This window comes from Salvia splendens, chromosome 14 (assembly GCF_004379255.2).
Source record: "Salvia splendens isolate huo1 chromosome 14, SspV2, whole genome shotgun sequence".
NCBI lineage: Eukaryota > Viridiplantae > Streptophyta > Magnoliopsida > Lamiales > Lamiaceae > Salvia > Salvia splendens.
In genome coordinates this window covers 13880928-13905746 of record NC_056045.1, presented here as the reverse complement: position 1 = coordinate 13905746, position 24819 = coordinate 13880928, and the positions used below count along the sequence as shown (strand labels likewise).

The following is a 24819-nucleotide window of genomic DNA, read 5'->3' as shown; positions in this document are numbered from 1 at the left end:
GGAAGAATTTGGACATGGCCTCACCCAATTAGCTTTTTGCTAATTAAATTGAACCTACAATTTAATACAAGCTTATATTGGAATATTACAAGCAGCCACTACAGAAGTAATATTGCACTGCCTTTCCAAATCCAAAATTACAAGTGTTCCGGGTTTCCTGTAATTTGTTTAATTCATTTCCCGCGCTTAAGATAGAAACATCCATTAATTGATTAATGTCTGCTACGGACTTAATTAATTAACATATTTTAATCTCCAAGAGTGGACTTAGCAAGAAACTCTTATTTATTATTCATAGAGTAATCAAACTCCAACTAGCTAGGTTCCGAATAATAAAACCTTGTTTCGAGCTCCTCTTGTGGATGTTATCAAACGAGACTCTCCTCGAGCGCGATTCAATATAATAGCAATCCTAGCACCTCCAGATAATCATCACCACTACCCAATATACCTGGATCGTTGGGTGATGAAAAACCCGCACCTTTGGTAAGTCAAAGTAGTAGATACTCAATATCGTATGCTCAATGCTAACGTACATTGATTAAGAAATTAATTATCAAAACCTCGTCAGTAGATAGCATAAAGACTCGTCTTGCTGTTAGATCCATTCAGTGCTATACCACACCAATGTCATCTTATTTCAATAAGGCTTAGAAATAATCGGACTGACATTGCAGCCTTTCACGATAGGTAGTCTAGGCCTATCTAGGTTGTGAAATTATTATTTTTCTTTGTTCAGGACTGACCACGTACCTTAAATTGTGCGCAACCCGCAACCGGTCTACTAAACAAAAACTTAGACTTTGTTATGTTCGCTAATACATTTAGATATGCAATAAACATCCATTAAATGTAAATCATAACAACATCATGACAAAAATAATCTTTTACATTCATTGGAAAATAATAATTAGAGTTTTACAGTATTCAATCACTCGAAAAGGTGATTTTTAGTATATAAACCCTAGTAATCTCCCACTAATACTCAAAACAGCTTTCGAGTATACAAGACAGTAGTGCACACGTCTAAATTTCTCCCACTTATACTGAAAGCGAGTTGAGGTCTTGAATGAGTCGAACTCCCATCCCTTCAACATGGCCCTCGAACGGTTTCACCGCCAATGCCTTTGTAAAAGGATCTGCCAGGTTGTTCTCTGATGCAATCTTGACCACTTGTATGTCTCCTCTCCGCACTATATCCCTGATGATATGATACTTCTGCTCTATGTGTTTGCTCGCTTTGTGAGCTCTTGGTTCCTTCGAATTCGCCACAACACCAGAATTGTCACAATAAACGGTGATGCTCTTGGGTAGATTCGTAACCACACCTAAATCTATAAGGAAGTTCTTGAACCATAATGCCTCTTTTGCAGCCTCCGAAGCGACCACATACTGGGCTTTCATGGTCGAGTCCGCGATGCATTTCTGCTTCACACTCTTCCAAATTACGGCTCCACCTCCTAAGGTGAACACATATACTGAAGTAGATTTTCTCGAGTCTTGATCAGCTTGAAAGTCTGAGTCAGTATATCCCAAAGGACAGAGCTCGACTGCATTGTAAACAAGAGCATAGTCCTTAGTCCGTTTAAGGTACTTGAGCATGTTCTTTACAGCAGTTCAATATCCTTGGCCCGGATTAGACTGATATCATGCCACCATGCCAACAGCAAAGCAAATATCAAGTCTCGTATAAAGCATAGCATACATGAGACTTCCAACTGTCGAAGCATATGGAATCCTTCTCATTGCTTGTATCTCAGACGGCGTTTTGGGGCAAATCTCTTGAGATAGATGGATGCCATGTCTAAAAGGTAAGAAACCTTTCTTGGCGTCCTGCATGCTAAAACGACTAAGTACTGTGTTGATGTAAGGTTCTTGAGATAAGCACAACATCTTCTTGGCTCGATTCCGAAGAACCTTGATTCCGAGGATGTGTCCCGCGTCTCCCATATCCTTCATCTCGAACTAGTTTGACAACCATGTTCGTACTGATGACAACATCTTTTTATTGTTTCTAATTAGAAGAATGTCATCAACATATAAAACTAAGAACACTACATTCCCCTTTTCAACCTTCTTATACACGCAGCTTTCATTTGGGCACTTTTCGAATCCAAACTTTCTAACAGTTTGATCGAAACACTGGTTCCATGATCTAGATGTCTGCTTAAGACCATAAATAGCCTTCTTAAGCTTCCAAACCATGTGTTCTTTTCCCTTTATGGCATATCCTTCGGGTTGTTCCATGTAGATGGTCTCCTCAAGACCACCGTTTAGAAACGCAGTCTTAACGTCCATCTGCCATACATCCCAATCCATATAAGCTGCAATAGACAATAGTATCCGGATCGATTTGAGCATGGCCACCGGGGAGAAGGTCTCATAGTAATCGACCCCTTCTTTTTAGGTATACCCCTTGGCCACTAGTCTTGCCTTGAAGACTTTAACTCGTCCATCGGGTCCACGTTTACGTTTATATATCCACTTACTCCCAACGGCAGTACAGCCTTCGGGTAGGACGGACAAATCATAGACCTCTTTGTCTATCATAGATTGTAGTTCCGAATCCATTGCTTTCACCCATTCGCAATGATCGACATCTGCCAGCGCCTCTGCAAAGTTCCAGGGATCTAATACATTGCTGTCCGGGGAGTGATCCATAGATTCCTCCAAACCAATGTATCTATCGGGCTCATGAGAGACCCTCCTACTGCGGCGCGGCACTACAATTCTTGGAGTAGAAGTTGAAACTTCGGGAATTGTTTGTACACTTGGTACTTGTTCTTGGTTAATGGAACTTGTGACAGAAGTTAGCTCTTCAAGAGCTACTTCACTGCTGAGTTTATGATTCATTACATAGTCTTCCTCTAAGAATGTGGCGTGAGTGCTCACAATAACATTCTTATCTTGGAGACTAAAGAATTCATAACCTTTCATCCCTCTGGGGTACCCTATAAACAAACATACCTCCGTCCTTGATCCTAGCTTAGTTGGATCCTTTTCCAATACATGAGCCGGGCAACCCCAAATCTTGAGATGTGCTAGATTGGGCTTGCGCCCAGTCCACAACTCATAAGGAGTAGTAGGTACGGATTTTGACGGGAAATTGTCTAATATATGGCTTGCAGAAAGCAAGGCATGTCCCCAAAATGAAATAAGCAGTCGTGCATAACTCATCATCGATTGGACCATGTTTAACAAGGTCATGTTCCTTCTTTCAGCCTTGTCGTTCTACTGGGGCGTGCCCGGCGCAGTCAGTTGGGATTCAATTCCCGACTCCGATAAGTAGTCCAAAAACTCGGCACTGAGGTATTCGCCTCCACGATCAGATCGCAGACATTTGATACTCTTACCATGATGCTTCTCCACTTGAGCCTTAAAGTTCTTGAACTTGTCAAAAGACTCTGACTTGTGGGTCATCAAATAGACATATCCAATTTTTGAGAAGTCATTAATGAACGTGATGAAGTATCGAAAACCACCTCTTGCTGCAATAGACATTGGTCCACATACATCGGAATGAACGAGCTCAAGTACTTCCTTGGCCCTATTGCCCTTAACCTGAAAAGGCCTCTTGGTCATCTTGTCTTCTAAGCATGACTCACACTTATGAAAAGGTTCCTCCTCTAGACCTTTAATAAGATCTTGTTTAACAAGAGAATGGATCCTCCTTTCATTGGCATGACCAAGTCTAAGGTGCCATAAGTACGTTTCGTTCATTGAACTTGAAGGTTCCTTTCGTTTCTTTGAAATTTTCGATGTTGTATTGAGTTCTGATTTGCGATTATTAAACTGTGTACATCTGATTGTGTACAGATCGTTTTCCATGATACCACGACAGATATAAGAGTCATCTTTCTTAATAACGTAGTTGTCATTAAAAGAAATCGAATATCCATCAAAAACTAATTTAGAAACTGAAATTAAATTTCTTCTAAAAGAAGGTATCAATAAAACGTTCTTCAAAATAAAAAATCTATCACTACTAAAGTGCAAATAAACATCTCCCATTGCAACGGCCGCCACTTTTGTAGCGTCGCCCAGCTGGACTTTGATCTCACGATCATGTAGCCGTCTTGTCACCTGCATTAAGTCATGATCAAAGCAAATATGATCAGTGGCTCCTGTGTCAATAACCCAAGTGCAAGTAGACGTCGATGCCAAACATGACTCGACTACTAAAGCTTGGTGCATACCTGTAGCCTTGCCCTTTTTAGGACAGTCTGGCTTCTAATGCCCCTTTTCTCCACACTTGAAATACTTCCCCTTGGGCTTCTTGTTTGCCCTCTTTTTCTTCTTTCCCTTAGCCACTTTGCCCGATTCTGAGTTCGGTCCCTGCCTTTTTCCTTTGCTAGGCTTGAAGCCAGAGGAACGAGGCGCCGAAGTCATCATGGATGCCTTAGCTTGGACCATAAGGTCCTCTGCCGACTGTAGTTCAGTCAACAGCTCTGCCAAGGTGTAGCTCCTTTTGTTCATCTCGAAATTGAGCTTGAACTGTTGGAAGCTAGGGGGAAGACTTTGAAGGATAATAGTCACCTGGGACTCGGGATCGATCGTCCCTCCCAAGACCTCAATCTGGTTGAGGTTGTTCATCATCTCGAGGACATGGTCACTCACTGACGTGTCTTCCTTCATTGTCTTCGACATGATACTCCGAAAGGCTTGAGACTTAGCCGTTCGATTCTGAGTACCAAAAAGATTCTTGAGATTCTGCATGATCTCGGTGGCTGTTTCCATGGAAGAATGCTGATGCTTGAGTACTGAAGACATAGAAGCCAACATGTAGCACTTAGCCATCTCATTCGCCTTATGCCACCATCTGTGTGCATCTCTGACTCCTGCCGCTGCGTTGGCCAGCGGCACTAAAGTTCGCGGGGTTGTGAGTACAAAGATGTACTCATCTGCTGTATGAACGATGTCCAAGTTTTGTTTCCATTCTATGTAATTTTGGCCTTCGAGTTTGTTTTCTTTAAGAATTGCAGAAAGAGGATTGAACGACATCTTGACGATTTGATTTGCACTGTAAAACAGAGTATTTACTATTTGTCATAAACTTATGTAAGATGTTTGATTAGATTAACCAAAAAACTTTTCAAAATCTTACAACTGTAAAATTAAAATTTTGTACCCTCCTGAGGAAGTCAATACGCATTAAAATCTTACAATTAGACTGGTCACAACATCGACGAATAGCCCAGAGACCACAGAGTGGCATGGCCCCCTAATGTTGCCTAAGCAAGACCACCGAATTTAGCATTACAGAGTCTCATTCCTACAACACACTCCCATAACAATGCTCATGTGCTGCTAACAAGATCAAGCTATCTCATAAATCCTGTGCGAACTTCTGAATCTCGCAGTTTCTTAGGATTATTGTCCCCACAGAGCAGGTGGCAATAATATTGGAAACCACATTCTAGTTCATACTATTTATTTTTGAGAAGTCTGCCCTCATGAACTCGCTATTTCTTAGGATTATTATCCCCACAGAGCAGGTGGCGATAATATTAGAAAAAAAAAGCTTTATGAATTGCAGACCAATTGATGGAGACCATATACAAACGTTGAGTTCGTAATTATAACTTAGATATTTTGGGTTATAGTTTTTCTTTAATTATCCTTAGCCTTGAGGCAGTTTAAGGCTTAATTAAATTCTGTTGATATTTAATACGCTGGATAATTAAATCTTTTATTTTACTGGTATCTTCCATTAGGAAATTATTATTCTAGAATTTAATTCTTGTTCATGTCTACTAAAATATGTATCTAAAATAATTAAGTTATTTAATTCATAATAAGACATGAAAATTAAATTTAAATTATTTCCATGTTCAAGATTAGGAAGAGAAGATTTATTATTTAATTTATTCATACATATTTATCCTTATTAGGATTATAGATATATAAATATTAGGAAACTATTAAATTATTCTCATCCATATCATCTAGGAATAAAATAATATTATTTATTTCCATAGATATAGATAATAATAAAAATATTCCTAAAATCTAGGTAAATCTTCCAAAAAGATTTTATTTCCATTAAATGATAATATTTTAATGATATCTTTTAATAAAATAATTAAATAATCATTAAAATAATATTTCATCGTTATCTCATCGCACGAGGTTCGCACGAACGATGAACGACGAAAATCCGACGAGTTCGTCGCCGGATCACGACGCGCCGACCATGACCACGTCTCGGCCAGCCGCACGCGCACACGGCGCTGCTGCTCTCGGCCACGCAGTCGCGATGGGTGGCGTGTCTATTCGGCCAGCCCGTCGCCTCCGTCTCGTTGTCTCGGCACGTCGGGTGACGCGATTTCTCGGCCAGCGGCTTGCACGTCAGTGCCGCAGCTCTCGGCCGATGATCGACCCCCGTCTCGGCATACCGAGACCCGAAGCTCCCACTATCTCGGCCAGCTGCCGCACTAAGGCGCGTCGCTCTCAGCCACCGCCTGGAGCCTCGTCTCGGCTGTCATTCCGCCTAGGGTTCGGGGTGGTGTCTCGTGATGTCTCGGTGGTTCTCGGACAAACCACCACATCGTGCCATCCTCGGTGTCGACCTTGCTTGTTTGCGCGTCGCCCCGTGATCGTGAACCCTTGGCTCCCACTCAATCGACAACCCTAATCCCGATCGAACGTGGTGCGATCCGTCTCGGCGCGAGCGCCGACGGATCGCACATCTCGTGTGATCGAAAAATTCAAGTTGTTTTATTCGATTGTTCTTGAGTTCAATATGCATAATAAATAAACAAAACACCAAGAACATGCTTCGCAATCAAATAACACATGCATACATGAATTTCGCAAAATTTAAATCTAAATAATCAGAGCCAAAGACTGGCTCTAATACCAATTGAAGGGGTTGGCAGCGGAAGCGTGCGTTTCTAACGGATCACATAATATTGATCTATTTAGAAGATTATTTAGATAAATCTATTCGCGTAATTATCACATGTATCATGCTCATAACTTGAATTTTAAACATGCTTTAGCACAAAGAATTCCTAAAACATGCTTACTACGGAGTTAGCCAATTTACCTTTGTTGATTCACTTAAGAATCGAAGATGGCTTGCGTCTTTCTCAGTCTGCTATGGACTTAATTAATTAACATATTTTAATCTCCAAGTGTAGACTTAGCAAGAAACTCTTATTTATCATTCATAGAGTAATCAAACTCCAACTAGCTAGGTTCCGAATAATAAAACCTTGTTTCGAGCTCCTCTTGTGGATGTTATCAAACGAGACTCTCCTCGCGCACGATTCAACATAATAGCAATCCTAGCACTGCCAGATAATGATCACCACTACCCAATATACCTGGATCGTTGGGTGACGAAAAACATGTACCTTTGGTAAGTCAAAGTAGTAGATACTCAATATCGTATGCTCAATGCTAACGTACATTGATTAAGAAATTAATTATCAAGACCTGGTCTTTTAGTAGATAGCATAAAGACTCGTCTTGTTGTTAGATCCATTTAGTGCTATACCACACCAATGTCATCTTATTTCAATAAGGCTTAGAAATAATCGGACTGACATTGCAACCTTTCACGATAGGTAGTCTAGGCCTATCTAGGTTGTGAAATTATTATTATTTTTCTTTGTTCAGGACTGACCGCGTACCTTAAATTGAGCGCAGCCCACAACCGGTCTACTAAACAAAGACTTAGACTTTGTTATGTTCGCTAATACATTTATATATGCAATAAACATCCATTAAATGTAAATCATAACAACATCATGACAAAAATAATCTGTTGCATTCATTGGAAAATAATAATTAGAGTTTTACAGTATTCAATCACTCGAAAAGGTGATTTCTAGTATACAAACCCTAACAAATAGTTGGACTTTGAACAAGCGTTCAATTAGTTTTAGAGAATTTGAGACACCGCACACTGCACCTGAAATTGCTTCTTTAATTATTCAAGTTTTGAATGATTTTCAATTATGCAATAAGATATTTTCTATTGGTTTTGATAATGCAACTGCCAACACCGCAAGTATTAGTGATTTGCTTGCGGCTTGTGCTCCGGTTATTGGAGGTAAGTATTTTCATCAAAGATGCATATGTCATATTTTAAATTTATGTGTACAAGATGCGCTTGAATTATGGCAAAAGCATGTTAGTCCTATTAGAACTGCAGTTAGATTAATCCATCAAAAGCCAGCTATTGGCAAAGCTTGGAAGAAATATTTCCATCAAAAGAATGTAAGATATACGAATTTGACTATGGATGTGTCTCATAGATGGAATTCGACATATGATTGTCTGAATTCTACTTTGACGCATAAATATTCTTTATCTGATTTTTTAGAACCTATCCCGTTCATGATTTATATCTTTCGCATAGTTGTTGGGAATATAGTGTGGCTTTATTTAAATTGTTTAAATATTTCAAAATTGCTAATGTTGAATTGTCGGGTGTTTATTATTGCACTGTTGTTCGTGTTTTAGAGCATTGCATGTATATATCACTTGGTTTTAAAACTGCCATGAAAAATGCTTCCTCTTCACCTGAATTGATGTGTGTTTTATATTATATGATTGAAAAATGACTTATGTATTTCAGTGAGATTCCAACGGTGTTTTTGATTGCAAAGGTCTTGGATCCAAAATGGAAATTAGCCGGTACCTCCAAGATTTTAGATTTTTATTATAACAATTTGAGTTCTATTGATCTTGGTCCACTTCAAGCAATCCAATCGGATACCAGTGACGAATTTGGAGTAGACCTCTCCGAAATATTTCAAATAAACCTCCCGGACGGGTCAATTATCCAACAAACCTTCGAGTTTAATTTGCGTGCTCTCTACACCGAATATGAAACCAAGTATAACAATACCCACCAAGTCAGAAGACCTCCCCCCTCCTCCACAACATAACTACGGCTTCGCATTTCAAGCCGATTATGATGACCCCGACGCGCAATCCCAATTAGCCGACCTATACAACTACAGCACCGGCGGAAGGTCCTCAGGTATGGTAAGTGAATTAGATTTATATTTCGATTCACTCTTTTCCTTTGGTGATGAAGGTCCTACTCCTCCCGCCCAAATCGACGTCCTCGATTGGTGGGGAACCCACGAGAAAGATTTTCCCATACTTGCGTCAATGGCCAAGGAGATTTTTTCTGTTCCGGCTTCCACTGTCTCCGTCGAGTCCGTTTTTAGTGTTGGCTCGCGTGTGTTGGATGACTCAAGAAGTAAGCTCTCCGCGAAAAATATGGAAGCCGTGATGTTACTTGATGATTGGGCCAAAGCTGACGTTAGAGAACAAGAAAATGATTGGGATGATCGTTAGGAGGGATCACAAGATGAATTCGCCCGAGATGAATCGTAGGCCAACCGTCAACCGCCGCCGACCAAGCCATATAGGTAAGTAAGATAAGAGAACTATGTGGGCTTTGATTCCCTAATGCAAATGAGCATTGGGGATACATAGGCACCTCAACTTAAATTTTAAATTTAAGTTGAGCTCAAGTCCTTTTTCCTTTATTTCTTTTTTTTCATTGGTTCCTACTTTAAAAATATGCAAATACAATTAAATAATTGTATTTGTATGTACTCTAGTCGATGAAGTAGATTTCTCTATAAGGCTAAATCCGGGAAACTTTTGATTGTTAGACTAAACTCAACATTTAAAGTTGAATTGCTAAAGGTGTCATCAATTTAGTTATATAGAAAGATCTCCTTCGCTGATTAAGAGTATATATACTTACAAGTTTTTTTATAAGAACTTCTAAGTCTTTTTTGTAATTTGTAATTAGATTCGTTGTTGACTAGTAGTCTCGTTTGTATTTAAATTTTTGTTTAAGAATTCAAGACCTCAAGATTTTTGTGATTTGTAATTGTTGTAACGTGTAATCTCAATAAAATTGCAACCTTCATCGTGATTTTTTGAATTTTATTTACGCATATTTCATACATAAACAAATAAAAAAATGCAAAAAAAAAAATTGGATGAACCGGCGGTTTTGAACCGCCCCGTAAACTGGCAGTTTTTTGAACCGGAACCGCCGGGACCCTTGGCGGGCCGGTTCCGGTTCATGGGAAACGTGAACCGTGAACTGCCGGTTCATGAACCGGAACCGGCGGTTCCTCAACCGTGTGCAAGCCTAGCACTATCCATAATCCATTGTTCACTAATGTCCATTTCTGCCACATTAAGAGCATGAGCCGTTTCTACATCTTGAGTGACATCTACTGTGTTCTGCCCTTTTGCTTCTTCCTTCTCCTTCTTTTTCCATGAATAACAATTCTTCTTCAAATGTCGTGGCTTCTTACAATAATGACATGATCTAGTCTCCTTTTCATCTTTCTTTTCCGACTTCCATTTCTTCTTAGAAACCTTCTTATCAGCATTCTTAACATTTAGAGATTCACTTGCTTGATCACTGGGATTTATAATTGTAACTTTTGGGAATTCCTTTGTCTTTAGAGCACTAAGTACTTCTTCATATATGAGAGAACTATCTCTTCCATATAAGATAGCATCCTTGAGTTGATCAAAACTTTTAGGAGTCAGTTCACTTTCTCAAAGGCAAAGAAATAAAACATGGCCAGAATTACACATGATCTGTATCTATGTGTTCAGTTCACATGATTTGGCTTCATTTTCAAGAAAATGACGGCTTCAAATTTGAGTGAGTGGACCAAAAAACCATTACACATGCATTGATTTGTGCAATTTAAAATTGGAGGAATCAAAAAATGCAGGGGTCAATTAGCCAATTTGCTTCCAATTCCGGGTCTAAGCTTTCAATGCATAATTGAAAACCACCTTATTGTCCATATTTGATTCTTGTGTATTGGGAGGTGAATAGTGCGGGCCCTGCCTCATTTGGAAGGCTCGCAAGTTTGAAATAGTGTAAACTGAACACGAGAAATTATAAAGAATAAACCCATTTCTATTCATTTCTTATAAACTGAACGGGTCCTTGGGGAGAGTAACATGATAGTTTTATCTTCATCTTTAATCTCCCCATCTACACATTCCAAATCATCCACTGCTTTAACAAAATCATCCAACTGTTTCATGATCCCTTTTCCTTCAAGAAACTTGATCGAATACAATCTCTACTTCAACAATAACCTATTCGCAAGAGACTTTGTCATGTAAATTGACTCCAGTTTGCTCCAAACCCGCAGAGGGTGTTTTTTCTTTACACCCCCCCCCCCTCAACACTCGAGCTCCAAGACTGAACATTATTGCACTATGCACCCTTTCCATCATGTCAAGCTTCTTGATCACAACTTTATCCTCAAGATCTGCAAATTTATCCGGCTCCTCATATTTCATTGCCTCCCATAGCCCTTGCTGCACAAGCATGACTCTCATCTTTACTTTCTACAACCCAAAATCATTTTAATCCGTGAACTTCTCAAAATCAGCGGCTTCCATTATCAATTGCACTTCTATTCCCACAGACGACGCAATTTTGTAAAAGACAGATACCACAATCGACGACACCAAGCAAGAATTAAAATCAGAATCGACAACACACAATTACGTGGTTCGGCCAATGAAGCCTACATCGATGGGAGAACTCGAGCAATTTGTATTGATGAAGAGATTAAAATTACAATGGCATGCAAATCTATAAACTACACATACAATCTCACATCTAACCAAGTTGATCTCAACTAAAACCCAGGAGATGAATCATCTAACCAACGTGAGAAGAAAACATTGAACGAGCTGCACCAATTGATCACCAAGATTACCCTCCCAATCCTTCTCCTTGTCTGAGAGTTAGCTAGCTCTCTCTGCAGTAAACTTTCAAAATGTATGAATGAATTTTTGTAACTTCCCACCATGTTTGAGTATATTTATACTCACACTCTAACGTAATAGCTCATGGTTATGATCCCATGTGATTCGACTCATCTACATCCCTGTGAGTAACTAAAGTGTCACTTACTTCCTTTTGGTGTTGTGAGACGCATCTTTCTAACATTTATTTAACACAATTTATTAATTATCGTGCCCAAAAGAAATGCTCCAACTTAATTGAGATTGGATGATATACTATTTTTATGGTTATTGTTTATGATGGCCAAGCATGTTGGTTTTTCATTTCCAATGATAGTTAACAAGAACTGGGGTAACTAATGACTAAAATTTTATTTTTAAATTATTAATGAGTGAAAATTCATTTTTAGACAATATCTCAACTTTTGGGTCTGATCCAATCAATTGTAATTTAATTGGTACGATACTTCCCTAGAAATTGGAATCGATAGTTGGCGTTCAAATCACACTAACTCTTCCTAAATTGACAATAATTTTATAATAATGTATAGTTCTTGGAACTAAAATTGAAGAATCCAGACTCTAGAATGATGGAGTAATAGAATATGAAATGATTTGTGTTTATTTTAAAATTTATCAGGAGGCAGCTTTATAGGGTTTCCCTGAGCTCCAAAAAGAATACAAGTTGCTCAGTTACATTATCTTTTGTACCAAACCACAACAAAAGATGCCTAATATTTGTCCATTAGTCTACCAATTAACCAGTAAAAGTTGAAAAGATAGTATGATAAAAAAAACCCTACACTAAGGGCATCCGCAACGAGGTTGAATTGATTTCGGACGACGCAGGGGAAACACTATGGGGCCTGCGCAAGCAGGGTGCGGTCTGACGAGGCCAAGGTGTGCGTTGCCGCTCCCAAGTCGTACCACAACTTATTTGTTGTTGTTATTATTATTACTCCCTCGTCCACGATTTAAAGTCCCACTTTGACAAAGTACGAGTTTTAAGAAATGTGAAAGAAAGTGGGTTGAAAACGTTAGTGGGATATAAGTACTTTATAAATTATTTTTATAACATAATATGGATGTAATGAGATAGTGAAAAGTGAGATCCAGTTATCTAATATAGATTAAGTAAATGTGGACATTTGGCCTTTGGGGACATCACTTATTTTAATACTCCCTCCGTCCCAACTAAGTTGAGACAAAACTTTTGAGCACGAAAATTAAGAAATTGTGTTGAAAAGTAGGAGAAATAAATAAAATAGAAAAGATAAAGAGAGAGTAAAGTAGGTGATGGAATAAAGTAAGAAAGGAAATCACTCAACTTAGATTGGACATTCCAAAAAGAAATATGACTTAACTTAGTTGGGATGGAGGGAGTACATGGTAAAGTAAAAGTGAAAGATAAAAAATAGTTGAAACAGTGTTAATAGATGATGGACCCACATTATTAGTCGTGAAAACGTTTCCATATATAATTATGGATTATTCACAGGAGACATATGAAAAAGAAAAAATGACCTATTTCCATGGGAAGAGTATTTTGAATTAGTTTTAATAAAATTTGAAATTTAATCACATAATTTTGGTGTTTAATAATGTAATTTTATAAATTTTAATTATCTATTTTTAATTATTTAGTTCAATTTTATCTATAACAAAAATTTAAAATTAATATAAGATTAAATAATAATTATAAAAATATAAATAACTGTAAAATTAAATTTTAACACTACAAATTACGAAGAGAATTGTGAGATTAGAGAAATTATGACTATGATAGGAGAATCTACAAAAAAACGCAAACATCTCGCATTTCAGATGCAAAAGCAAAACTCAGTACACCCTGCTTGCCTATATATGCTACTCTTAATTACAATTCGACCCCTCCACTCTTGCCTAAATATGCTACTCTTAATTACAATTCGACCCCTCCACTTCATACTATTTCTACGACTCGTCGCCTAGAATTAACCACTAAACATATGTATCTGTATCAACACACATTAATACTTGTCTATACTTTCATGGATTGAATTGAACCCTCGTTTGCGATCCTTTTCTCTTCAACCACGGGGGTTTTTGACGGAGCTGAACTGCGATTCCATTTACTGCTGCAATCTGGAGCTGAGGTGGAGGGTTTCTGCTCGATTTTATTTATCTTTTCGCCATCGCAACAGCTGGTTCGCGGCGACAATTGCTGCCTGCTCATTCCGATTTTGGTCTGCTTTTCCTCTCGAGGTTGGAGCTCGTTTTTTCTCTTTATAAATTTTTGATTCATGACTTCTTTTTTTTAAAATTTATTTTGTTCGAAGTCGTGGTTTATTTGGGATGAAATTAGAGCAAAACTGCTGTATTGAACTATATTTGAAGTTGTATGCAGAAAATATTCACATTGGTTGTTCAGCACTAAGAGAGAATATGAGAGAGAGAAAGGGGACTAGATGGGAAGTTTTGGATTATTTTACTGGGTTTGTTTTTGAGCAGATGATATTACTGAGTGAATTGAAAGTGTAATGATAGTCGTGGTAATTTTGCAAACTTGTGATGCCGAAGTTGGCTGTATTTGTTTATGGGATGTGAATGTGCTATTGGATTAGTAGTATATAATCCATTCCAATCAATATGGGTCCTTATGGTCAATCTGCTGAACCATTTTGTACTTTGCAAGCTCCTTCGGCGAGAAGGCACCTTTACATTGAATGTTTATGTCTTTCCATTGAATACTTTGCTGGGTATGATTTTGGCATCCATTTTTTTTGTGATTTGTATCAAAATTTTTGTAGAAGCCACATACTTTGGATGGAAACATGAATGGGTTCTTGCAACATTTTCGTGTGTTAGGGCTGATTCGTAATACACACCTGTTTACTCACCTTTCCTGTTGGAGCTGTAGTTTGGCATCACTTTTAGGTGGTGTCCGGTTTACTAGATAAAATAATACCAAGATATAATCTAGGATTAAGTTGTGAGATTATTTTATTAGGAGGGGGTTGGTCATGACTAATTATCACATGATTATTCATCTTAGATTGAGCTGTGGGATTCAATCTCGTGAACCAAACATACTACATATTTAATCTTGAGATACATTCTTGCAAACCAAACAACCCCTTAATGTCATAGATAGCTCTAATTTTTTCTCAGATAGTAGGAACTTTTTTGCTAAAATTATTAAGTAACTTCTTCTTAAAGAGTAGTTTCGTAAGGAGGAAATGAACTTATTGGTTAATTCTAATCTTTTTGTTATGTTGATCATACTTTCCTCCATTTGGCTTTACTGTAGTCATTTCCCAAGGTATTGTGTATTTCCCTGCCATAAAATGCTAAATAATACAATTTGCCTATAATTATTTAATACAAGAGGAGTGCAGTGGCAGAAAGGACTCAGATCCACATTACTTTTCTGGTAGTCTAGTATCTATATTTTTGGGTCTGGCAATAAATCCTGAAACGATCTAATTTGCAGGATAACAGAAATACATTCTCCACTGCTGCATTCAGAAAATGCCTGTGATTGGAACTTGAAAGATTACCAGCATGGACTTGAATGCCTCCCCTGAACCAGAAGAAGATGAAGTTTTTCCCAAACCACAGTCAGAAGAAGATAATGTACAATACTATGAACATGTTGACCATGAGCAGAGTGGTGCTTCGATTGCACGCCGGGTACCGTTCTGTCTTATTTTGAACGACCAAGATAGGTTTTGATGATTGCAATGTTAGTGGCAAAGCCTGTCTTTAGATTATGATAAATACGACTATAGATCCTGGAAAAATATGCAAAGACATATATTAGTGTGTCATGGTATGATTAGAAGTCCTTTACATACACATTGGTAATGACTAATGTCTGAGTACCAGCTCTTGCATCGTTTAATCTCAATGTTTTTGCTGAATGGGGGAAGTCTTGTGTGACTCTATGTGAGTTCATCGCATGTTTTAGCTTGAATGTTGTTGCTTATGCATTAATCAGAAGTAACCATATAAGATAATATGCTGGAAGCTATAACATTGGCTCCAGACACTAATCTACATACTTAGAACCTGGTAATTGTGATTACCCTATTGATCAACCTTAATATGTTTGCATACTTGCCGATTACCCTGTCCACCTTTATGTTACTAAATAATGTGTTTTCAATAAATAGATATATTTTTTTAGCTCTATCTAAAAACCAAGAAAATGTCTCTACACATGTTCTTTTGCATCAGGAGCGTGAAGAAAGGATCCTAAGGATGCGCAGACAGCATCCTGATGACAGACCATCTTATGGTTATAAGCCAAGTCAGCGTGATGATGTGTATAAAGCTAAAAGGCAGAGACCAAATAGTAGACTTCCTCCAGGTGAACTGTATGGCATGTCTTTGGGTTGGTTAGCAATGCAATGAGTGCAAATCGAAATGATACTAAAGGATAATTTTGAATATTATGTACTTATTTCTGTGTACATTCTTTATTTCCTGAACCACATTCTCCATTTACTATTCTGCCCATGTGGAAAGAACTGATGATTTTCTGACCGAACTTAGATTGAAGGATGCTTTTGTGTTAAATGGGAACTGTGAAATTGTTATCTAGTCATCAATATTATACTTACGTGGGAAAAAGAAAACGGAACTTGATAGGGTTGATGTTGTGCTGTTTCTGATTTCACCGGGTTCCGTAGTAATATTTTCTTCTGTCCAGCTAAAATAAATTTGAACAGCAGTTGTTCTCTTCGTCTTGGTAGTGATAACTATATTCAGTATATATATTCCCCCCCCCCCCCTGCAGGTTGGTTAGACTGCCCTGCATATGGGAATGAGATAGGAGGTTCTTTGATCCCTTCGAAAGTTCCTCTAGGCGAATCATTCAATGAAGAAATTCTACCTGGTAAAAGATACTCATCAAAGCAGGTGGTCCATCAACAGAGAGTTTTAAATAGAAAGGTGCATAACTATATTGCTGCTTGTTGGTATATTCTCATTGTATTCTCTAATTTCTAATACAGGTAAGCAGTAAGATCATGATTTTTTAAAATAGAACTAGTCTACAGAAAAATTGACTAAGTGGCAGGAAGATATTACCTCTGCTTGTTATTTCAAGGAGGCCAAAGCTGAATATAAGTTTATACTGTGCATTTCCAGATCGGTTTGGTGATTGATTTGACCAATTCAAGTAGATACTATAATCTCAATGATTGGAGAAAAGAAGGTATTAAGCATGTCAAGGTGTGTAATATCCTCTGTCAGCCTCCTACCTGGATTTTTATTTTCTGTTCAAATTACTCCTTGATTTCTTAGTCTTTAACCCCCCTAATTCATTGTCTTCTCTTTAGATTCCATGCAAGGGGCTTGATTCAGTGCCTGAGAATGAGGCTGTGAATAAGTTTGTTTATGAGGTACTTTTATCGTTTTAGACCGATAAAGACCTGGAATCTGTTTCTTAATATCTCAATCTCCTTTTCTGCAACAAATGTCTGGTGATAGTGTATAAGATTACTGCAAAAGGGTAATTTTTGTGATATCAAGATTCAAGATGACAAGATGTTTTTTTAATAACAAACACGGTAACTTGATATGGCCACTATTTGGTGTCAAGACATTGACTTAACCTTTTATGCTGTGTAAAACCCCCCTTTTCCTCTTTGTGTGCAATCAATCTAACTATCTAAGATAGTAAATAAACTCATTATGATAAAGATTGATCTTGTATATCTGCATTGCGCATTGATGCAGGGCTGCAGAGAGTCCTCCATTTAGGTTGTAAGACAGATTGTGGAATTCTGGTGAACTGATACATCTTTTAGCAAAAAGAATAAGTTAGCAACCTTCAAAATACTTGAACTTTGTTTCTCTTATTTACAGACTTGGGCTTTTTACATACTTTGGAAACTATTAATTTTTTTATTTACACAGAGCCCCATTACATATTAGAAGTGTTAAGTTGAAGAAGCACATTGGGATCAAGAACATGTTTTCTAGCTTAGTCATCTTACATGAGTTCCTAGATTCTCGTTTTTCTTATTTGTGAGATATTCATAATTACTAGTCAACATGGCAAATGATTTATGGGAGGTGATATGATTTAAGGGGTATGACATGAGTTCGTAGATTCTTGTTTTTCTTATTTGTGAGACATTCATAAGTATTAATTGATTGAACCATATCAAAGATCAGAGTAGTCGCCTTAACGGGAATAACCTCACTAGTCAGCAATGTAAGTGGTTCATGGGACGTGATCTGATTTAAGGAAAGGTCTACTTAAACTCTCTTTGCAGTTAACTAAACACTTGCTTTGCTATTTGCTTCATATAGCTTTTCCTTTTTAGTTATGCATGTTCATTGAAGTATTCATGTTTTTATATATTTCATTTTAAGGTGAATTTTGTTAACTTTAAGTTGTGTGCACTGCATGTATTTATTAGGTCCAACAATTTATGTCTCGGCAAAGGCAACCCAAAAAGCATATTCTTGTTCACTGCACACATGGGCATAATCGTACAGGGTATATGATTGCCCATTATCTCATGCGTACATCGCCTATGTCTGTCACTCAGGTTAGATAGTTTATTTATTTATTTAGAAGGTTATTGTGACTATTGTCTCAACTTTGTTTCTTGTTGGCAGACAATCAAGATATTTTCAGAAGCACGTCCACCTGGGATTTACAAACCAGACTACATTGATGCTTTGTATAGTTTTTATCATGAAAAGAAACCAGAGATGGTTGTTTGCCCTCCAACCCCAGAGTGGAAAAAATCTTCTGAATTGGATCTGAATGGCGATGCAGTGCCAGATGATGATGATGATGATGATGGATATCCTACAGCTCCTCCAGATGTACGTTCATGTGTTCTTGTGTCTATGTATTTGTATATATATATATTAATATATAGGGGTGCATTAGTTCCTTCCGCCCTTAAAAGTCATAACATCCACCCAACCCGCTTCCACGTGACACATGTAATGCAAAATAATACTGCGATAATGCAAAAACATTAATGGATGCTGGAGGTGGAACTCCACTGATTGCATTATAGACTGTCTATTTTGCATTTAGACGGTTTATTTTGCATTATAGACATAGACTGTCCTATAGTTTCTCAAAAAGTTTACTCTGGCTGCTTAAATTTATGGACGTGAATTTCTGTCATATTCATCAATGTCTTCTAGAGATGCCCACGGTTCCGGAACCGGTGGTTACGGTTCGGAACCGCCGGTTCCGGTTTTGGAAATTGTTGAACCGGAACCGAACCGTGAGGGTGTTTCGCGGTTACGGTTACGGTTCCAAAACCGGCGGTTACGGTTCTAGTTCCAAAACCGGCGGTTATGGTTCGGAACCGCCAGTTTTTTACGGTTTTTCACGGTTCCTAACAGCCAGGTTTCCGGTGGTTTCGGCACGGTTTCACAGTTTTCCGGCGGTTTTTCGCAGCTCCGGTCTTGAACCGCCCGGAACCGGCGGTTCCAGCACGGTTTCGGTTCTGAAATTTTGGAACTTGAACCGAACAACGGTTCCAAAATTGACGGTTTCGGTTCGATTTAAATCTCACGGTTCCGGTTCCTGGTTCTGAAATTTTGGAACTTGAACCGAACAACGGTTCCAAAATTGACGGTTTCGGTTCGATTTAAATCTCACGGTTCCGGTTTGGAACCGGAACCGCCGGCTACGGTTCCGCGGTTAACCGCCCGAACCGAAAACCTTGGGCATCTCTAATGTCTTCCCTGTCTAACCTTGAGCATGTAACATATAGGAGACTAATGAGACACGGACAATGCTGACAAATGATGACCTTCTGGGAGATAACATTCCCAGTGACCAAGAAGTAGTGATGCGGCAGTTTGTATACCAGACTATGAAGTTGCCTGGAGGGGTATGTTCTCCTGGAGTATAGTGTTTTTATTTGTAGTATATGGCTGTATGCTACAAGCCTACAATGTTGCTGACAAAAGTGATTTTATTCATCTGCAGGTTAGAGGACCTCAGCTCTTTCCTGGCTCCCATCCAGTTTCTCTCAACAGGTCTTAGTCGTCTTCTAGATATCTAAGTGCGGCTGTCTGTGTGTGTAGTAGGCTGCTATATTAAACTGTTCGGTTTTGTAGGAAAATATTGCACAAAATTCACCTTTTTGCTGATATTTATCAATCCATTCTCATTCGCATTCTATATTACCACTTTTAGATTGATGCTACTGGGACATCTTACACTCAAGTATTGCTACAGTTCTAGCCACTTGGTTCGAAAATTCGTAGGAGCTTCGCAAACTGAATAAGAGCCGAATCCTTTTCCCCACACATTCAATATTTATTTTTGACAACACTTTTATTAATCCTACAAAGTGGGAGGTCTCACTTGGATTGAATTGCTAAAAACATTTAGCAGTGATAATCTTAAATGTGCTTTGTCCTATGTAGTTAAAGGAAAAAAATAGTGAAACTTATTTTTTATTGCTCCACTAGTATAGGTACACAATAGTCTCAACTCCATGTAACCTAAAAACTCTAGCAATACTTGATTAAGAAATGGACATTCACTTGAATTAGCTCTGATTACAGTTTCTTGTTAGCTTGTAGATTGTCACCTCTATTTTGCCTTAGATTGGTGCTGTCATTATTTTGTGAGCTGCTGAACTAGTTGTTCATCTATCTATCAGGGAGAACTTACAACTTTTAAGGCAACGTTACTATTATGCAACATGGAAAGCTGATGGTACAAGATACATGATGCTTATCACTATGGATGGCTGCTATTTGATAGATAGGCATTTCAGCTTTCGCAGAGTCCAAATGCGATTTCCTTGCAGACATACTAATGAGGTATGGAAATATACTTCATATAATTTGAAATTGTTAATATCGCTTTTGTTTATACTGCACACATAATTGTTCTTTAATTATTTTTATTTCTGCGGTTTTATTTCTTTAGAAGGGAGGGGCTGAGAGAATGTATCATCATTTTACGTTGCTTGATGGGGAGATGGTAATTGATACTATGCCTGATACACAGAAGCAAGAAAGAAGATACCTTGTTTATGATATGATGGCCGTTAATCAGGTTTCCCTTGTAGAGGTATATATGGAAACCTACTTCTGTTTAATGTTCCCTACTTCCCTTGATGACCATTATCTTGTCAATTCCCAAATTTTCTGATTTTCTTATTTGTCTTTAATACTCCCTCCATCCCGGCCTAAGCAACACGATTCTATTTTGGCATAGGAGTTTAGGTAGTGGTGTTTAGTGATTTAAATTATAAATAGTAAAGTAAGAGAGAGAAGAAAGTAAGAAAGAGGAAAAGAGAATAAATTAGGAGAGATAAGTGAGTTACTTATTTCCAAAAATGGAAACGTTTCACTTAGGTTGGAACTTGGAAACATCCTAAAAAGAAATACGTCTCACTTAGGTTGGGATGGAGGGAGTACAGTATTAGCATTGGGCATTGGGCAGTTGGCATTTTGTAAAATATGTATCTTGTGTATTTTTACTGTTCAGCATTTTATCTAACTGTATCAGCAATGTCATAATGAGTGAATCATTAACATCAGATGTGGGGACATTTATAATTTACTTTGTCAATAATATCATCAAACTAAGTTTTTTGTTCAGTTGATGAAAACTATATCTTTAATGTGTAAGGTGTCCTCAGTTTTCACGAGAGACGACTATAAGTCTTCAGTTTAAATGGGAATTAAATCAATTTGATTATAGATGCTGATGGCTTAGTTCTGAATTCTGATATGGATCAGCAAATATTTGTGGTGACACGTGTGCTGTATAGGTTTTTCTTTTTCTGTATTTGAGGCTAGGAGAACTTGCTACTACGTGCTTTTTATTTCACTTCTCTTCCTTTATTGGAAGAAAACATTTTCTTTATTATTAAAATGGGTCCCTTTTATAAACGCGATTGATTTTGATTCTTTTGTAATATTGATCTTTTGCACTCACACAAATGGATCATCTTTGAAGGCTATCAGTATTCACTCATTCTATATAGAATTGGATACTTTATTCTTGTTTTTTGTTCGAGAAAGGAGATTTATTAAAAATCTGGAACATGGACATTATAATTTGTTTACTTTTGTGACATGGCATTTTATTTTTGCTATAATGAAGAATGCATCTCTAGGGTTACTAGGTTGTTCTCTGACACTTCAATCAATGGATATTTCTTTAACTATTGGCAAATGACTACTGGCTTCCCATAATCCTGGTCCAGTCCTTTTGTTTCAGCCATTTAACTGTATACAATACCACTATTGGCAAGTGACTATTGTTTTTCCTTGTTGTAGGTGTACATCTATTTATTTAAGTAATGTAATATATAGCACTACTGACCAGCAATTTTCATTTTACCTTGTTGCTGGTCCATGCTATTTGTTCGTCATTTAACTGTATATATCCACTCATGTTCAGTATTGGAAGTTGTCCGTAGATTATTCTTTTCCACTATTAATAATTTGTTTATTTTCTTTTTTCATTTTTTTTTGCTTGTCTTATGTGAATATAATTCTCTCTAAATTAATCTACTTCCCTGCAGCGACCATTTTATGAACGTTGGAAAATGGTTGAGAAGGAAATCATTGAGCCACGGAATTTTGAGAGACAACACTTATATCAGAGTCAAAACCCTTACTATAGATATGAATTGGAGCCTTTCAGGGTTTGTAATCGTCTTACTTTTATATGCTGTCCTCTCCCTATTCTGCACTAGCACTGTATGATCATGCTTGTGCATTTTGATGTACTATCAAGTGTGAATCCCTATATTTTTCGTCTATATACTCATGTGTCTGTGTATTTTGCTATATTACCTAATCTGACAGGTAAGGAGGAAAGATTTTTGGCTTCTTTCTACTGTGACTAAGCTGTTGAAGGGATTTATTCCAAATCTTTCCCACGATGCAGATGGTCTTATTTTCCAGGTGCTTAAAAGACTGGAACCTGCATCTAACTTTTGATGTCCTTTTTTATATATATGATAATCTTGATTATTGTTTCACCTGGCTAAAATTCTTTGACTTGGACTTGGTTTGATTTCTATATTGATTAATGATGCTCACCTATTAGTGTTGCTAGAACATTGGAAACATTGAAAATTTCTTATATGAAGGATGACCGAGTGAGTATCATGTCGTTGATGAATATTTGAGAATTGTGCCGCATGTCCTAGGAGTTAGTCTTGGTATGCATTACACTTTGGTTGAGTTGTATATCATAATATTATGTTGGTCCTTGGCACCTTAAGTATAATGTTCTTTTAAATTGTGACGTGGAATATGCTGATCATCTTATAATAATTGTTATCTGCCGCCCTTTTCATGGCAGGGCTGGGATGATCCTTATGTTCCGCGGACACATGAGGGTCTCTTAAAGTGGAAGTATCCCGAAATGAATTCAGTGGACTTTCTCTTTGAGGTTTTCTTTCTTTAACTTTTCTGTAAACAATTAAATGGCACCTAGTTTCTTATGACCATGTCTTATAATTTGATTTTCTATCTTCTCCAATGCTTACAGATGGTTGAAAGTCACCAGATTCTCTATCTCCATGAGCGCGGGAAGAAGAAATTGATGGATAATAGGGTTGTGTTTCCCGGTCAGTATGTCTCTGTTTTAAAACACTCTAACTGGATAGCTTGTTAGCGACTAGGTTGAGTTCAATGAGTTCCTCAGCTAAAAAATTTACGTATCTGTCACTCATTAAGATTTACTCCCTACGCCCGCCCCATAAAAATATGTGCACTTTCCATTTTCATCTGTCCCATAAAATATGGGTATTTCCATTTATGGAAAGTTATCCCAATTTATTACCCCTAAACGTCAAGTTATTTACAATTTATACCACCATTAAACCAATAATAACAATGGGAGTCCCACTATCCACTAACACTACTTCCTTTCTCCTTGTCTCTCTTACTTTACCAATTTTGTCTTAATTCCTGTGCCATGTCATATGCCCATATTTTTATGGGACGAAGGGAGTATAATGCTTGCCATTCGTTGAATGGAAGTTAACAAATTACTCTCCTTGTAATAATTTCGTCTGTTTACATATTCGTCGGGGATGTTGAAAGCACATAGCATGATCATTTGTAGCTAGCAACTCTTAATCTGTAGGATGTCTATTTGATTCTGCTTTTTCTAAATATTGGTGGAGAAGAGAATCTCGCTTCTACTTGCATAGATTTTCAGTTCTTAATCCTAGTGAATGCTTGCCTTGGTTGGGTTTTTCTTACTCTCTTTACTGCAGACGACGGGCCTGATGCATCAGCATATAATGGTAAAATTATTGAGTGTTCGTGGAACTCAGAGGAAGACGCGTGGGTTTGTATGAGGGTCAGGGTGGACAAGGGGACCCCGAATGAATTCAACACATACAGGAAGGTACGATCCTAATCTCATTTTAATTGGGTTTCTTACTATAAAACCGCTTCAGTGCCAAATCATGTCGTTCTGAAACTAAACAATTAGGTCATGAGAAGTATCAAGGACAACATCACCGAAGATGTATTGTTGAACGAGATCAATGAGATCATCCACCTTCCAATGTACTCTGATAGGATACAAAGCGAAAGCAAAGTGCACAATGCATCACGTCGTAGGTGAACAAGAAGTTTGATAAATGTCTAGCACATTACTTCTCTGCAGCACCTAATACAAAACGGAAGATCTGCAAGAACCAACCACCGAGGAATGTTGTATGTAAACCGATCCGTGGGTGCGCCATCTCATGATTCCAGAGGAATTATCTCTTGTTTTCCCCTCTTCTCTTAGCATAGTCGTCGTAGGTGATAGCTAGGAATAGTTATATAGGATGATGGTCCTTTGTATATTATTGTTATCAGCTGCAGTTGCCTTGAATAGAAGTTGGTAAATTTGTTCAAAAAGTGTGAAGATCTAATTTATTTGTGCTGCCTTCGATCACCAAATTTTGCTCGTGTCTAAATGTGAGCAAATTATTCAAAATCAAAGTTTTCAATCTGAATCAGGTTAAGAATTTATAATCTGGTTTCAAATTTTGAATATTTGGTTATATATTTTGAATATTTGGTTATATGGTACTCCATTAG

The 24819-nt window shown here is 37.7% G+C and overlaps 1 protein-coding gene across 2 annotated transcripts; it reads left to right on the top strand.

The window, feature by feature from the left end:
* Window positions 1–13758: 13758 nt before the first annotated feature.
* On the top strand, window positions 13759–24678 carry LOC121765628 (mRNA-capping enzyme-like). 2 transcript variants are annotated; one of them, XM_042161832.1, is made up of 18 exons: window positions 13759–14013; window positions 15242–15441; window positions 15988–16120; window positions 16550–16704; window positions 16903–16986; window positions 17094–17156; window positions 18183–18314; window positions 18385–18597; window positions 19509–19628; window positions 19727–19776; window positions 20409–20571; window positions 20684–20824; window positions 22290–22412; window positions 22576–22674; window positions 23078–23167; window positions 23267–23345; window positions 24000–24133; window positions 24221–24678. In XM_042161832.1, the coding sequence occupies exons 2-18, from the start codon at window positions 15313–15315 to the stop codon at window positions 24353–24355; spliced, it is 2043 nt and encodes a 680-aa protein (XP_042017766.1). In that variant the 5' UTR covers window positions 13759–14013; window positions 15242–15312; the 3' UTR covers window positions 24356–24678. The 2 variants fall into 2 exon arrangements, with proteins under 2 accessions (XP_042017766.1, XP_042017765.1); XM_042161831.1 differs by having other exon boundaries at window positions 13761–14013; window positions 20681–20824.
* Window positions 24679–24819: the final 141 nt, after the last annotated feature.

Bases quoted from the DNA above. Each gene is read 5' to 3' on its own strand.
- LOC121765628 (XM_042161831.1), top strand. From the start codon at position 15,313: ATGGACTTGAATGCCTCCCCTGAACCAGAAGAAGATGAAGTTTTTCCC. The intron at 16,987-17,093 runs GTGTGTAATATC...TCTTCTCTTTAG, and splicing joins AAGGTATTAAGCATGTCAAG to ATTCCATGCAAGGGGCTTGA. The intron at 24,134-24,220 runs GTACGATCCTAA...CTAAACAATTAG, and splicing joins AATTCAACACATACAGGAAG to GTCATGAGAAGTATCAAGGA.